The 14,975-nt window shown below is 31.7% G+C and overlaps 2 protein-coding genes across 2 annotated transcripts; one reads left to right on the top strand and one right to left on the bottom strand.

The window, feature by feature from the left end:
• The first annotated feature begins 4,069 nt into the window (after positions 1-4,069).
• Positions 4,070-4,858, top strand: LOC125492725 (uncharacterized). The gene has a single exon (XM_048635439.1). It carries the CDS (start codon positions 4,070-4,072, stop codon positions 4,856-4,858), a length of 789 nt encoding a protein of 262 aa, XP_048491396.1.
• LOC104884370 (BTB/POZ domain-containing protein At5g48130) lies at positions 4,770-13,268 on the bottom strand. The gene is made up of 5 exons (XM_048635291.2): positions 13,132-13,268; positions 7,528-7,676; positions 7,350-7,419; positions 6,088-7,272; positions 4,770-5,866 (listed from the first exon to the last, which is right to left on the bottom strand). The coding sequence occupies exons 2-5, from the start codon at positions 7,614-7,616 to the stop codon at positions 5,180-5,182; spliced, it is 2,031 nt and encodes a 676-aa protein (XP_048491248.1). The 5' UTR covers positions 7,617-7,676; positions 13,132-13,268; the 3' UTR covers positions 4,770-5,179.
• Between the last annotated feature and the right edge of the window lie 1,707 nt (positions 13,269-14,975).

The following is a 14,975-nucleotide window of genomic DNA, read 5'->3' as shown; positions in this document are numbered from 1 at the left end:
ATGTATGTTTAAAGTTGTTTTACTACGTGATTTCTATAAAGAATGCTCCTTGAATTGTAGGAAGGTTGTATTGAAATTCTTGCAATGAAATCTTGATGAGGAAATACTGTATTTCAATAGTGTATATTCATAAGAGTTGTTACCTCACTTCATATTACACTAGGTGCGGAGAAAACTATTTAAAACGCGCTTTTAAGAATGAATTACCCTCGATTTCCTAGAATGTTTTCAAGGGAAGAGTATTTTGCAATAATTGGACATTTACAGTAGGTTAGAGATGAACTTACTCACATTATTCAAAATTCATTTGAAGATAAAATTCTGTTCAAAAAGAAATAATCTTCTTTATAAAGTCCGAAACCTCCTTTTTACACACGAAAATCCAAATTTTTCCCTGATTGTTTGAGTTGCATTGTTTGTGGGATTTCTAAACTTATCTTGCATCTCAAAGATCATATAGATACTGTCCTAAGTCCACCAATCCATCCTTATCAAAAATTTAGAAAAGTTTCACAACTTAAGATTGAAAACGGAACATTTACAAATTGTTTTGGTAAAGTGTGTTGTTATTAGTGAATTTGAATCCGTTTTTGCGTATCGAAGAGGAGTATGTGTAATGTGTGTGAGGACATGGCCTATAAAAGCTTACAAGCGAGCAAATAGTAGGAGTCTAAACTCCGAATTGTGTGGAGGTCTACACCTTGGTGCACCTCAATTTGTGATCTCTTTTTCCTGCGCACCAATGTAAACAGTTTAAACTTGTGTTCGTATTTAGATGTTTACAAATGAACACGTGAATATTTGAAGTGTGTAATAACCCTATGATAGAGGCGCTTTGCCAAAATAATGATTTGCATAAGAAATTTTGGAGTGTGACTACTCCTTATTTTCAGCCACCATAATTAGTTTTGGATTGATTTGTGTACCAGCATAAGTTAATTTTGTTCTATAAATCTATTCTGGTAGGGGCAGACTCTTGTGCAGGAATTAGCAAGCTAAGGTAGGCAGATGAAAGCTCTAGAGAAATTATATGTCAACGATCATAGCGGGCCAAAGCTTGAACATGATCATCTTTTGAAACTTAAAATTTTTCTTTTGTGAAGAATGCTTGGATGTACAATATGATATTACTATGGGCCTGTAATAACTAAACTATATTTTGTATGATGTATGTTTTTCTTAACTTCGCTCGTAGAGTCAACTCAGCCACATTAATGAGTTGACTCAAGCAGGTGACAACCTTCGTACCATTTTACTATGATTTGCTTCCACTAATGCTATTAATTAAAATATTTAATTGATTTAATTAAAGAAAGTTAAGACGGTGGGATGTTACAACCACCCCCTTTAAACCAACGCAAGCAAATTTCGAAGGAAAGAGAGAGAAATGAGATCGAAAGGAGAGAGAAAGGAGGTCTGCTGTGGAAGTGGACATCCTATGAGTGGCGATCCAGTGGATGGAGGTCCAGTGGGTGATGAGGAAAGAGGGAGAGAGGAAGCAGGAGACTGAATGCGAGGAGAGAGAGAAAATTAAAGAAATAAAACAAAATTATTACGAACCTGTACAATCGATCACAGGTCATCTGACCTAAATTTGGCTAAAATGATGCAAAGGTTAGCTTATTTCTGGAATTTCAAAAGGTTGGCTTGATTGTGGAAGATGGGCCAAAGGTTCACTTATTTTTGTCAATTTTTTCAAAAAACTATTATAAACCTTTTTTACTATAATAATCCTCTATTTCTCCTTTTAAAAGACATAACAATAATGATTATAATGTGTGTGTAGAAAGAACATTAATTAGGTCCAAGGTGCAAACAGGTAAAAGAGATGATATTTATAGTAATGTATTAATATTATGAAAAATTGACAAGAATAATTTTAATTATTAACCATCTTTTTAAAATAATCCCAACTTTCATTAATTACATAATAATCTTAATTATTACCCTATCCTTCCTAGATAAGTCCTAGCCTCCTTGGTAATGCCTCTGAACTCTAAAACAGATTAATTATTTATTTTATATTTTGCTTTTATCTTTTATTTTTTTGTATTAGAAAAATCATTTTAATGTTTATTCCATTATAAAAAATAAAGGTAATATTTTTTGAGTTGAAATTTTCATTATTTTTCGCTTTATGTGGGCCCCACCTTTCACGGTTCGTTCATGAGGAATGTACTTGAATGAGAATTTACGTAACTTTTTTTTACCTACTTTACGACGTTTTTGGATAACGGACGCTGTCGAGAACCAGTAAGGAATGCAAATTTCGATACGTTGGTCGAAGCGGAACCAAAATTTCTTTTTGGACATAGGATTTGAGACAATCTTAAACAAATATTTTTTTATCTTAAAAACGACTTTATAATAATTATTTTATATTATTTGTATTAATATATTAATACTTGATGATGATATATAATAACAATAATATCTAAGAAGTAAATTAATATTACTATTTTAACAATTAGATTTAATAATATAATAATATTTTGTAATAAAAATAATTATTGGGTTGGATCGCGAAAATTACATCATAAATCGTTTTGACGCGATTTGATTGATTTATGGGCTAAAAACGTGGTTTTATTTGTGCTTTGACCTAAACCATGTTCCTCCTAGTAATAATAGTATAATAATAATGAGTAAAGCTATAATAAACAAAATAAAATATAGAAACAACAACAACAACAACAATAATAATAATAATAATAACAATAATAATAATAATAAGAGTAATTAGTAAAATAAATTATACCAACATAATAATAATATTTAACAAAATGGTTATTAAAGAATGGAGTTGAACTGAACTGAACTGAGCTGAACTGAACTGAACTGAACTGATTGGATCATAGCTGAACTGAACTGAAAATAAACGGGGGAGAATAGGCCCTAATATTGCAATTTGCAACGTCTCTTTATTTAGTAATATCTTCTCTCTATCTACCTCCTATCACATATATGTCTCACTTTTTATCTATCTATATCTTTATCCTCTTCACATGACTTTCTTAAATCATATGTCTCTGTAGCAATAATAAGAGTAGTTTTTTGCAGGGATATATCAGGGTATTAGAGCATTTTGTGAGGATATACCTCACTAAATTTTTTTTGTGGGGATATACCAACCTAAATTTAAGTTTTGTTAAAAGGTACCAAAATTACTATTTCCGGCGAGAAAGTCAAATTTTCGGCCTTTGACTTGCTTAATTACTCTTTGTATAGGGTGTGATATTCAATTGCTTCTATTACATTCATTTTCTTCCAACTTCCTCACTGTCAATTTGTGGCTCACTCACGAGTTTCTATCAAGTCAAAGGTTGAAAATTTGACTTTCTCGCCGGAAATAGTAATTTTGATACCTTTTAACAAAACTTAAATTTAGGTTGGTATATTCCCACAAAAAAAAATAGTGAGGTATATCCCCACAAAATGCCCTATTACCTTGGTATATCCCCACAAAAAACTCCAATAATAATAGATTGGAGAAAATATAGATAATTTTCTTACCATTTTTCCCCTCAATATAAACTTCGTAGGAACTCACCAAACTACATCGGAGAGTGTGGAACTCAATTCCCAACTCTATTCAAATTATTTAACTATTGCAACTACGCTCTGATTCTCAAACTTTATTCCCATAAATATCTACAGAAAATCCGGCAGAATTTCTTTTGGAAATAGGACAACGCTAAAGCGAAAAATGATTTAACCCTGTTTGCAAATTCAATTTATAAGATATTTCCAAATCCCAAAGCTCAACAACCTCAACGCTTTCGCGGAGCAACAACCAACAGAGAATCAGGAGCACTAGCTAACGGTTCTTAAATGAAGAAAATACATTATAGAAAATAAACGATTAAATATAATAATAACTAATGGTATAAGTTGGTTTCTGAGATCACTTAAATGAGTATAAGTTCGTAGATTACCTCCACGTAGCCTGGTCATATGGTCGTGTAATCCAACTAGAGTGGGAAGATTGCTTTCTCGACATACCGACATCTACAGCATGACTCCCCCTCTCAATTCGAAGTTTTTTCGGATTCTATGGGGATTGCGCATCATGCCGAAATGGAAAATTTTCCTCTGGAAATTATTCCACAACGGGTTAGCCACAACTGCTAACCTTTCATACCGTGGTCTGGCCATTTCAGATAAGTGTCCAAGCTGCAACTTGGAACCTGAGACAAGCCAACACATCTTCCGATTTTGCTCGCTAGCTACTGCTGCTTGGCAAACTAGCAAACTATGTATTATTTCCAACGCTACTCCCCTTGTGGCCTTTAAAGATTGGCTCATTGCATGGATACACTATTTCTACCAGCAGGATGGATATAACGGTCTTCGTCTTCCCGAGTTTGTGGCTATTTTATGGGCTATTTGGCAGGGTCGAAATAACAAGGTTTTCAACGGTACAATACCTGATCTGGCTTTACTTCGCTCATTCCAGGATAAGGGCATTCAGCAGCACTTCACTTTTACGACTAATCCTATTCCTCGGCCTAGCTCTTTGCATGGGGCTCCAGGTCCTCCTGGTTTCCTTTTTGCACATTTTGGGTCAGCTTTCTGCGAGGTACCACAGTTACATTTACAAGTGGATGGTTCCTGGAAGAAATCTTCTATTCTTGCTGGTATTGCCTGGATTGCGGATCATGTTACCACTCAAGCTACAGAAGGACAAGGAGGCTGCATTTATGTTGAGTCACCACTGGTTGCTGAAGCACAGGCTTGTCTGGGGGCCTTGATTTGGGCTCAAGCTCGAGGTTATTGCCAAATTTTGATCTATACCGATTCTGAAGTACTGGTCCGGAGTTTACTTCATCAAGACACACAACCTATCTCGATTGCATGAACTCTCAACGACATTCGCTCCCTTGGACATCAACTCCAATGGTGTCGAATTATAAAAGCTAATCGTCAACAAGTTCAGAGGGCGCATGACCTGGCCAATCATGTTCGCCTAGAACATATACCTATGGTCACTCTGTAGTTGGTTTGTTTGTTTTGTTTTGTTCTTGTAAGTTTTACCGATGTCCAAAAAAAAAAAAAAAAAAACTTCGTAGCAATTTTTGTTTACCCTGAGCAAGATAAGTCTTCCATTAACAATAAATATACAACACTATTACAACAATTCAAGCAAAATTAATTCATCTTCATTGTCAAACTTTTTTGCTTATGAACCTGAAACACTAGGTCTTCTTTTAAGTTTTGGTCTTCCAAACAAAGTTACCCTTCTAAAGATCTTGAGTATTCTACCAGCATACTTCCTCTGAGTAGAAAAATTAACTGACCCAATACAGCTTGTTACCTGTCCAATTGAAATATTCCTCCTTTTACTGTATGATCTTCCTTCTAATCCATAACTTGTCAATTTACTTGGATTTACTTCTTCTGTTTCTTTGGCCATATTCTTCATACATAAACTCTTCTTAAGTGTTACAAGTTCTTGTTCAAGATTCTGTATCCTGAAACTTGTAGACTCGTACTCTTTTCGTGCTGTGACTATCTCTGTATTTCTTTGTAACATTACATCATTCTCTAGTAGACAACTTAAAGGATTTTTCATCATCATTATTTCACCTTCATCACTATCTCCTAGATTTTGGCTTTTGGAATTCTGATATCTTGAACTTGAAAGACTTCCTGAAAATTCCCTTGAATATGCAAACCTGAATGACTCAGAACATTCTTTGAAGGCATGTTGTGTGTTCAGTTGTTGAACAAAGAGTGCTTGAACTACTAATCGAAGCGGCATGAACTCGTTTTGCACTGCCTCAATGCATACTTCTTGGGATAATTTTTGGCAATTCAAGTACTTGCAGACTGAGTTTTTTTCTTCCTGTGGTAGTTGTGGATGTGCCTGTTAACAAAATGAACAGTTTACTTTGTTAGAAATAAAAGTTTCTGTACATAGATTGATTAATGTAAGTTGGTATTTTCATGTAAGTTAATTTATTTTCAGTAGCTTTAACTCATATATGTAATTAAAGATTCAATGGACAAAATGTGCAAAATGAAAATAGGAAGAACATAAAAAGGATATATAACACCGGAGAATGAACTTTTTATATGTATCCTTACCTGGATATATGTGTTCATCGCAGCATAGAGATGATCATGGTTATTTCTGTAGGATAAGGGAACTATCTCAAGAAAATTCATGAACTTCTTATGTGTCATATTTGGATCATGAGCTATCAAGGAGAGATATGAATCCCACAATTCTGCCACAATCGCATTGCCTGTTGGAGGCGTTTGCTCCATCAATCCAACATTCGACGAAACATATGAGGAAAATATACTTTCCATCACACTCACTTCCATACTAGTACTAACACACTCTCTTGGCTTTGGAAGAAGAAAATCTTCCACATGTGCTAAAGGTAAAAGATGTACAATTTGCTCTTGTAACTTTTCCTTTCTTTCATTACTTGTTCCTCCAAGTTCAAGAGACTTAGCTAATAAGGCAAAATAGAACCCAACTGGAATCACTCTACTAATCTTCACTCCTACTTGCAACAAATCAATGATTCCTTGTAATAATCCTGAAACCTTTTCATCATTCGTTGTATTATTATGGACATTAGTATCATCATTGTCGTCCTTGTCACATAAACACTCCCAAAATTGGCGCGTTTTCTTGGAAAGAACACATTTGTTGGCATAAAACACAATTATGGGACTTACATATTTCTCCTTCATTCCTTGCCTTCTTAATGACCCAATAATCCTTTTGAAGAAACCAAATGGAAGAGCAATTAGATCTTTAATCCAAACATGATCTTGATCATTTGCAATATCCTTTAATAATTTGTTGTTCCATGGTTGGCTTGCAAGAGCTTCTAATGACACAATTGGTTTTTTCCTTTTCCTTTCAGGATCAAGTATCTCCATGCAAGACATAAACGCTAAGGATTCTATGCACCGGCTCACAATAAGAAGTTCCTCTGACCAAGGGAGCAAAGTTTGGCATTTTTGTAGAACAATGAGGGTATCATCCCAACTCTGTAATACTACTTGATTCAAGTAAAGGTCAGTCCGTTCACATAGGTTTCCAGAGCTGTTAGCTTCTGTCATTTCAAGAAATTCTGCTGCACAACGAAGGGAAGCAACGTTGAAAGGATCGATAAATGTGGAAGAGCCATAGATGAATAGCGCGATCATCTCAAATGTTTCTGAGCCACCAGGAAAATTTGATGGAAGATCAACTTCTTGCCATTCATCTAGTTGTTTCTTGAAGTATCCACTCTTGGATATTAGTGGTAACTGAAAAACATTGAAAATTTCAACTTATGTAAAAGAAATTCTAACTCTAAGAAACTTTCTTTTTCTAGTTTGCTTACCTTGTGCAAGTTGAAGGATCTATCTGCAACACGAACACGAACAGTTACTGGTAATCCAGTCTCTTGGCTCCTGGTATAGATATAAAAAACATTTGTAACATTTTTAGTAAATAGTAAATACATACATGTACATTTTCTGGAACTATAAGCTGACATACAGTCCAAAATATAGGATTACCATGATATGACTTTTATCTTGAGTAAGGCACTAAGATTAGGTGAAGAGTAAGGACTTGATAGTATAGATGACTGGCTAAATGTTTCCATTGTTGCAACAGCTCTTGAAACTAGAGACTGCTAATAAATCTTCAGAGCAATCTGCAGAAACTGAAGTTTTTCAAAAAAAATGTAAGCAAATAAGCAATCTTTCTGCAGTGTCAAAAATATGAAAGGTAAGTTATGTGCTCTACTATACTGTAGCTTCTACATTTTTTACCCCTGACAATTTCATCTCCCTATCTTGATCACTTTTTACACTTAAATTTTACTATATCTAATTCAAATATAAACTGATTCAGCCATTTCACTCATGTCAAGAAATTTAAATTATTTCTTCTTTCTTCAGCCTATGTCACACACAAAAAAAAGATTAAGGTACTTTTTAAAAAAGAATACTACTCTTTGATATTTCAATACTTTTAGTCAGTTGTATTTTCAAGATCTTCCAAAAAAATCATGTACCAATATGACCATTATTGTCTTTATAATTTACCTATAGATATAAACTCAAAAAAAAATTAATTAAAAAATACATATAGAAACAAATCAAATAAGATCACACATAATTATATTTTAATAATCTTTGACTTTGGTAAACAAACAGATGAAGTATTGCATAATTATCTCATTCTAGTTGTTTCCTATACATACATACATATATATATATATTAACTAGTTTTGAAGCCCGTGCGTTGCATGGGTTGTTTTTTATATTTTTTTTTGTTATTTTTTCTTAACATTATTGATTTTGTGTGACTGTAAAATGAGATTTTTCAACACGATTTGATTTACATACTTTATTTGTTCCTTTTCCATTGCAATAATCACCACTTTGGGCAGTTTTAACTATCTATTTGGACCAATCAACTTTTAGTAAAAAAAAAAACAACTTTAATTGTCAATATTACCTTTACTTTATGTTAATAGTTAGATGGATTATTGGCTATGAAATTGCATAAGAGATTCTGATTTGCATAGTTGATTCATAAAGCTAGTAAAATTCATACCATTATAGGTATGAAAGAGTATAACCTTGAATAAATTCTGGGTTAATTATCGTTCGACGGCTTTTTCTTGCTTCTCGTGATAATTTGGATCAAGAATATTAGTGAGCCATTGTTGTAAGTTGTAGTGTTGTAAGTATATGGAAATGGTCAATTGTTAGCTAAACATGCATATTTATAGTAGAGTGAATCATAGCCATAGAGCGATAAACTCTTATCTCTCAAACTCTAAATTTTATTATCTCTCAAACTCTAAATTTTATTATCTCTAAATTAATAAGATGGCGTTGCAATTAGATAATTTATTTGGGATATGACCATGAGATATTTTTGATGAGGTTTCCTTTGATTTTTTTTTTCCAGTTGAAACAAATTCGATTCTCATCATTTGAATATATTGTTGTAGTAGATATTTCTTAGCAATTGAAGCGCAAACAGAATAAAATAATTGAAATAATATGAAAATATGTTTTATATTTCTAATAAAAAAATAAAAAATATTGAAATAGATAAAGTCTTATCTCTCAAACTTATCTCTAATTAATTTTATTATCTCTCAAACTCTAAATTTTATTATCTCTAAATTTTTATCATCTCTAAATTTTATTATCTATAAATTAATAAGATGACGTCATTATATCTCTCTAAATTTTTATTATTATCTACATTATCTCTAAATTTTATATCTATAAATTAATAAGATGACGTCTTTAAATTTTATTATTTGTAAATTAATAAGATGACGTGGCAATAATTTTTTATTATCTCTAAATTTTATTATCTATATTATCTCTATATTTTATTATTTGTAAATTAATAAGATGACGTGACAATCCTAGGTGGCGCGCTCTATGCTCCCGAAAAGTTCCTCCTTTATATATATATATTAATATTAATTGAATACATTCTCTTTGTGCTAAAGCTAATCACTTCCAAGTTCCATCTCCATAAACAATTGCTCACTTTACAATAAATTTGAACTACTTTCTCTGTATTTTTGTATTTTATCATCTTTTCTATTTGACGGTGGTCGCCTGGTCGGTGGACCGGTGGTTTGCCAATGCACTTATTTAACCTTAAATATCTTTTACATATTAGTAAAATTATAATGATTAAATATTAATAATATACTCATTCAAATGAATCAAATAAGACTTCACATAATTATAATTTTTTTTTCTAATATATTGAGAAGAATCTAAATTCTCTAACTATAAACAATAATGTCAATATTTCAAATGAAAAAGATAAAAATAAATACCGTGTGAGTAGTATTTTACCCAATCTTGGACCAAACACTCTCAGTCAAACTAATCAAGGAGTCGACTCATGATTTTTATGAATAGCACAACTAAACTCTACTCGAAAAATTTCGTGAATATGCTCGAAATTTATGTTGCTATTTTACTTTTACACATGAGTAATTAATAATAAACATTTGCACTATAAATAAACACAATTTTTTTGGTGCAACCGTTACACCATAATTTATAGTGTAATAACTCACAAGCCACCACTATATCATATAGCTTTTTTCCAAAAAAACTCAAATGACATGACAAAATGACTAGAGATTCATGTCATTATTTTTGTACAGTTCATGTCATTGTTGTTGAAGTTTATGTCATTATGCATGATAAACAATGAGGTATGTATAATATATTACACCTGAAGCACACTCATAAATAAATGGTTTTTACTTATTTGCAAAATCTTAACTATAATTTTTGCAACATTACCAGGGTATTTACTTTAATTACAATTTTTAAACCCAAATGCGTCTTCATTGAAGTTGAACCCGAAATTTTGAGCTCAAAAATTTTCGAGATGTCATTCGATCTTGTATGTGAAGTGATCCAAAACAACAAGCCAACGATAAAATTTATAGTAAATCTGAGTGTACCATGATTATGCTACACCCAAGACTATTTTCTACTTAATATTTATTTGAAATTCTTCAAATGAGTAAAATTTTACTTGTTTCTAATTATTTCTGCTCACTTTCAATCTAAAAATGAGAAATAATGGAGGAGTGAGACAAAGACATTCGGAGGTATGAGAAACAATGGAGGGAGAAAATTAAAGGTAAGATAAACAATGAAGAAGAAAAGGAGTAAAGAAGGAAAAAAAAATGAGAAAATGATTCAAAATAAGTGATTAGAAATTAGTACAATTTTGCTATTAGAGAATTGTCCATAAGTGTACTATATCTATTCCACCTCTAAACAGTACAGTTATTATGCGAAAATTTTCACCTATACTCATATTCCCTCCATTTTATTTTAATTGTTACACTTTGATATTTTACACTATTCACAAATTTCACTTTGACCATCATTTGTGATTTATACGCGGATGAAAATATAGTCATGTGGGATTTTGTTAGATTCATCATAACATGTATTTTATTAATATGTACTTTTTATAAGTTTTAAAAATACAAAACTAAAAATATATGTCCTTAAAATTTTGCATTGATATACATAAAAAATGTAAGTGTGTAGATTAAAATAAACGGAGGGAGTATTAGCTTGGAAGAGTAATTACCTAAGCTTAAAAGAAGGTGAGAAACTCATCATCTTAGCACTTAGAAAGGGAATCAAGTTCATCACGCCATTCCTCTCAAAAAAAAAAAATCAACACATTATTGGTATGTCATATCCTAGACTAGATTACGCACTTTGGATGCCTTATTGTAAAAGAATTGCACGTGAATGTGATCATATGACACGGAGAACGTTGACGATTTTAAGAGGATTTAGAATCACAAAAACGAGGAATTGAACTAGTTAACGTGCACTAATCAAAGTAATCTCTTTGCTATCATGGACTATCTATCTAAATTAGTAAATCATACCAAAAATCTGAAAAATAAGTTGACTTTGAACTTTATTTTTTTCTTTTCCTTCCACTTCTTGTTTGCGTCTTTGAATTTTTGGTCCAAGAAACTATAAAAATAGAAATGTATAATTTTCTTGTTTGATCTTGATGTGAGATTCAAAGGGTAGAGTATATACTTCTATGAGATCGTTTATAGCATAGATTATTTAAAAAGACTCATTAAAAGCTATTCATTTAATAACACCATTTATTTGGAATTTTTTCCTTAAATAATGCAAAAGTGGGTTTTAATTCCCAAAATATGCCCAAAAAAATTAAAATTCCCTGCCTACCGTCCACGTAGGACAGCACGCGAGAAAATTATTATTTTTTTGTTTTAACCCACGAAAACCGCTACTCAAAGTAGCGGTTTAATTTTAAAATAAACCGCTACTCGGAGTAGCGATTTATAAATATAAACCGCGCGAGTAGCGATTTATAAATATAAACCGCTACTCGGAGTAGCGGTTTACCTGCGCAAAATATGGTAAGCAGATATCAGTTTTCATAATAAACCGCTACTCCGAGTAGCGGTTTTACCTAAGTTGAAAAAAAAAAAAAGACTTGTAAACCGCTACTGCAAGTAGCGGTTTTACTAAAAAAAAAAATTCTCGCGTGCCGTCCTACGTGGACGGTACACAGAGAATTTTAGTTTTTTTGGGCATATTTTGGGAATTAAAACCCAATTTTGCATTATCCAAGGAAAAAATTCCATTTATTTGTCAAAAAAGAACTATCTATGTATGTATAACTAGTTATTAGGCCCGGGCTATGCCCCGGGTAAGAAAAATTTTCATTTATTAATATTGTACTTTCATATGATAACACTAAATAAAATTTGATCTAGTGGTTAAAACTTTAGTACATGAACTTGAGATCGCCATGTGGCACCGTTCCTCGTTTACGCACGCCTTTTAATATATTAGTATAGATTCTTAAAAGTCTATTCCCACTCAACAACAATCTCTTATCATTTAATGAACTTTTAATTTATCTGTAATTTATGATTCTAACTTCAAAATTTTTTTCTAACATAAGCCATTCTACTCTTTCTTTTATTATTTTATTTTGAGGTAAAACCATTCTATTTTTATTGTAAAAAGTATACAATTATGATAACTTCATAGTTGTTACTACCATATAATACAAGGAGTAGATGACATTTTGATCAATAACAAGACTTTTTACACAAATTTCAATATCTTTCACTCTCAGTACTATGTAATATCTTTGCCCTATAAAAAGAGAAGAGGCATTTTACTTTTTTGTAAGTTCCTTACAAGAATTAGAATTTGCAGTTCTTGTTAAGTTTAGAATATAAGAGAACTTCTTATTAAACGTTTGAGAAATATATATACAACCTACTATCATAAACCTTATTGATGAACTAGATATCCTAAAGGAATCCTATTATAATATAATACAAGACTCCTAATAAACATAATACTCCAATACTTCCAATAGTTCTGAATACAACGATCAAATTTGCATGTTGAGGAAAATGATGGGGGTTTTTCGGAAATTTATTTTATGATGATTAGGTCTAGAAATGGTAAATGAAAAAAATGAAACAAATTGAGAGAATCCTACTCCTAGAAAACAACATATAAAGTATACTACATGTATATATGAAGCCTAAAACATGATTCTATAAAAGTTAAGAGCAGAAATGTACTAACCTATCAAAGCCACCTTAGGTTGATGATAGAAAAAACACCAAGAAAATCAATGGAGCCAAAATTTGTTGATCAATCTATGAATCTGATAGTGTATCCGAAGTTGTCTCTTTTTTTTGCTACTTCTACTTGTCACTTCTCAGTTGTGCACTGACTGACTAATAAATTTCCAGAAATCCTACCAAATATGGAAACAACTTATTAAAGATATTAAGACAAAATCACCTGATGAAGTATTAAAAGTTTGATTTTTGATAAAAAAGAGAAAGAAAAAGTTAGGAGATCATAAAGTGCGGAGGAAGTCATTGATTCATTTGTATGAAATCTGTGTTAGTTTTCCGGGACGCCCAAGACGGCACGTTTGTGAATAAAATTTGCACATCAGCATTGCTTTTTCACCTAGTAGTAATTTTTATCAATCCCCATAAACTCAATCTCAGTAACTTAATTTTGTAATATAATAATCCCTTCGTCCCATAATATAGTTCTCATTTCTATTTTGGGTGTCCCAAAATACACTTCTCATTTCCATATTTAGTTCCACATTTTTTCATAATTTGTGTAGAAAAATCGTGTCCATCATTTATTTGCTTCTTGAATTTTGTTTTTCTCTTTGTTTATTCAACCAAAATGTTAGAATTAATGCTCTTCCACCAATTATTTTCCATTCTCTCTCCTAAAATTATATTTTCCCGTATAATATTTATTTAAATAAACAAAAAATCTTTGCTAGCCCTCTTAAATTCTATTTGCATAAATTACCGTGAAAAAAGGAAAATGAGAACTATATTTTGGGACAAACGGAGTACTAGAATTACAGAATAGTATATATGAGTATAATGGCAGTTTTATTTATTATTTTGTGTCGAAAAATGTAAAAGTCCTGCCTTTGGATTCGATGTTCAAAGCCTAGATAATTGTTATGTGCAAAAATTTAATGCAATTAATCTGGGCGGGGAGATGGGAATTCTCTAGCTTTAGCTGATTAAGAGGTTTATATGCTTGTAACTCAAGCAACACATTCTTTTATAAGGTCAGAAAATATTGTTCTCTCCCAATTCCCAAGCTAGGACTTGGTACAACTATTATGTACGCCGTATACAACATGCACATGTATGGTATGTACAAAAGGAACGAGGATCACAATGACTTATACTACTTGCCAAACTTGTTTGGCGTAGATGGTGTGTGAAATATCACCTTGTGAATTTAAGGTTCGAGGTTCAAACTATACCATCTATAAGTTTCTTGAGATTGTCCTTTCGACTTTATCCCCACTGTGAAAGGCTTGACTCACTATTCTGAATTAAGAAATCATGTGAGTCATAATTGGGTCAATCATGTATTAAAAAAAAGAATAAAATTACTATGATAAAAAGTTGGGAAAAATGAAAATGATACTTTGCTTCTAAAACTACTTAACAAAAAGCTTGTTTGCAAGTAAACTGAGGAAGTATATGAGAATTAAGAGGAAATAATGAAAAATTTAGATCATATAATTTGTGATTTTAACTAAGATAATATAATTCTAAATTCAAATTGTAGTTAACTTTTCATAATATTACAGTCTCCATCAAAATATTAGTAATTGATGTGTTTTCTTGTTTGTATGAAGGATTCCTCGATGTTAAATCTATATGTATTTTTTTTTAGTAGGATGAAGATCATTGCAAGTGGAGGAGGGATTTGGGAATCCTATTTTAGGAGCAATAATCGAATCTTTGTCACAAGGGTGGAAGGAGAGCCTCCAACTAACTAGGTCAACCTTGATTCTTATCTTTATGTATCTTATGAATGTAACATTATATACATGTATGAGGTCAGATATAGTCTGACATAAGCTCAGT

This window comes from Beta vulgaris, chromosome 8 (genome assembly GCF_026745355.1).
Source record: "Beta vulgaris subsp. vulgaris cultivar EL10 chromosome 8, EL10.2, whole genome shotgun sequence".
Lineage (NCBI taxonomy): Eukaryota > Viridiplantae > Streptophyta > Magnoliopsida > Caryophyllales > Amaranthaceae > Beta > Beta vulgaris.
The sequence above is the reverse complement of the archived record's forward strand: the minus strand, read 5'-3'. Positions and strand labels throughout refer to the sequence as shown.

Excerpts from the sequence above, each read along its gene's own strand:
- LOC104884370 (XM_048635291.2), bottom strand. The coding sequence starts at position 7,616 with ATGGAAACATTTAGCCAGTCATCTATACTATCAAGTCCTTACTCTTCA. Across the intron at positions 7,420-7,527 it reads AAGATAAAAGTCATATCATG|GAGCCAAGAGACTGGATTAC; the intron begins GTAATCCTATAT and ends TATCTATACCAG. Across the intron at positions 7,273-7,349 it reads GATCCTTCAACTTGCACAAG|TTACCACTAATATCCAAGAG; the intron begins GTAAGCAAACTA and ends AATGTTTTTCAG.
- LOC125492725 (XM_048635439.1), top strand. The coding sequence starts at position 4,070 with ATGCCGAAATGGAAAATTTTCCTCTGGAAATTATTCCACAACGGGTTA.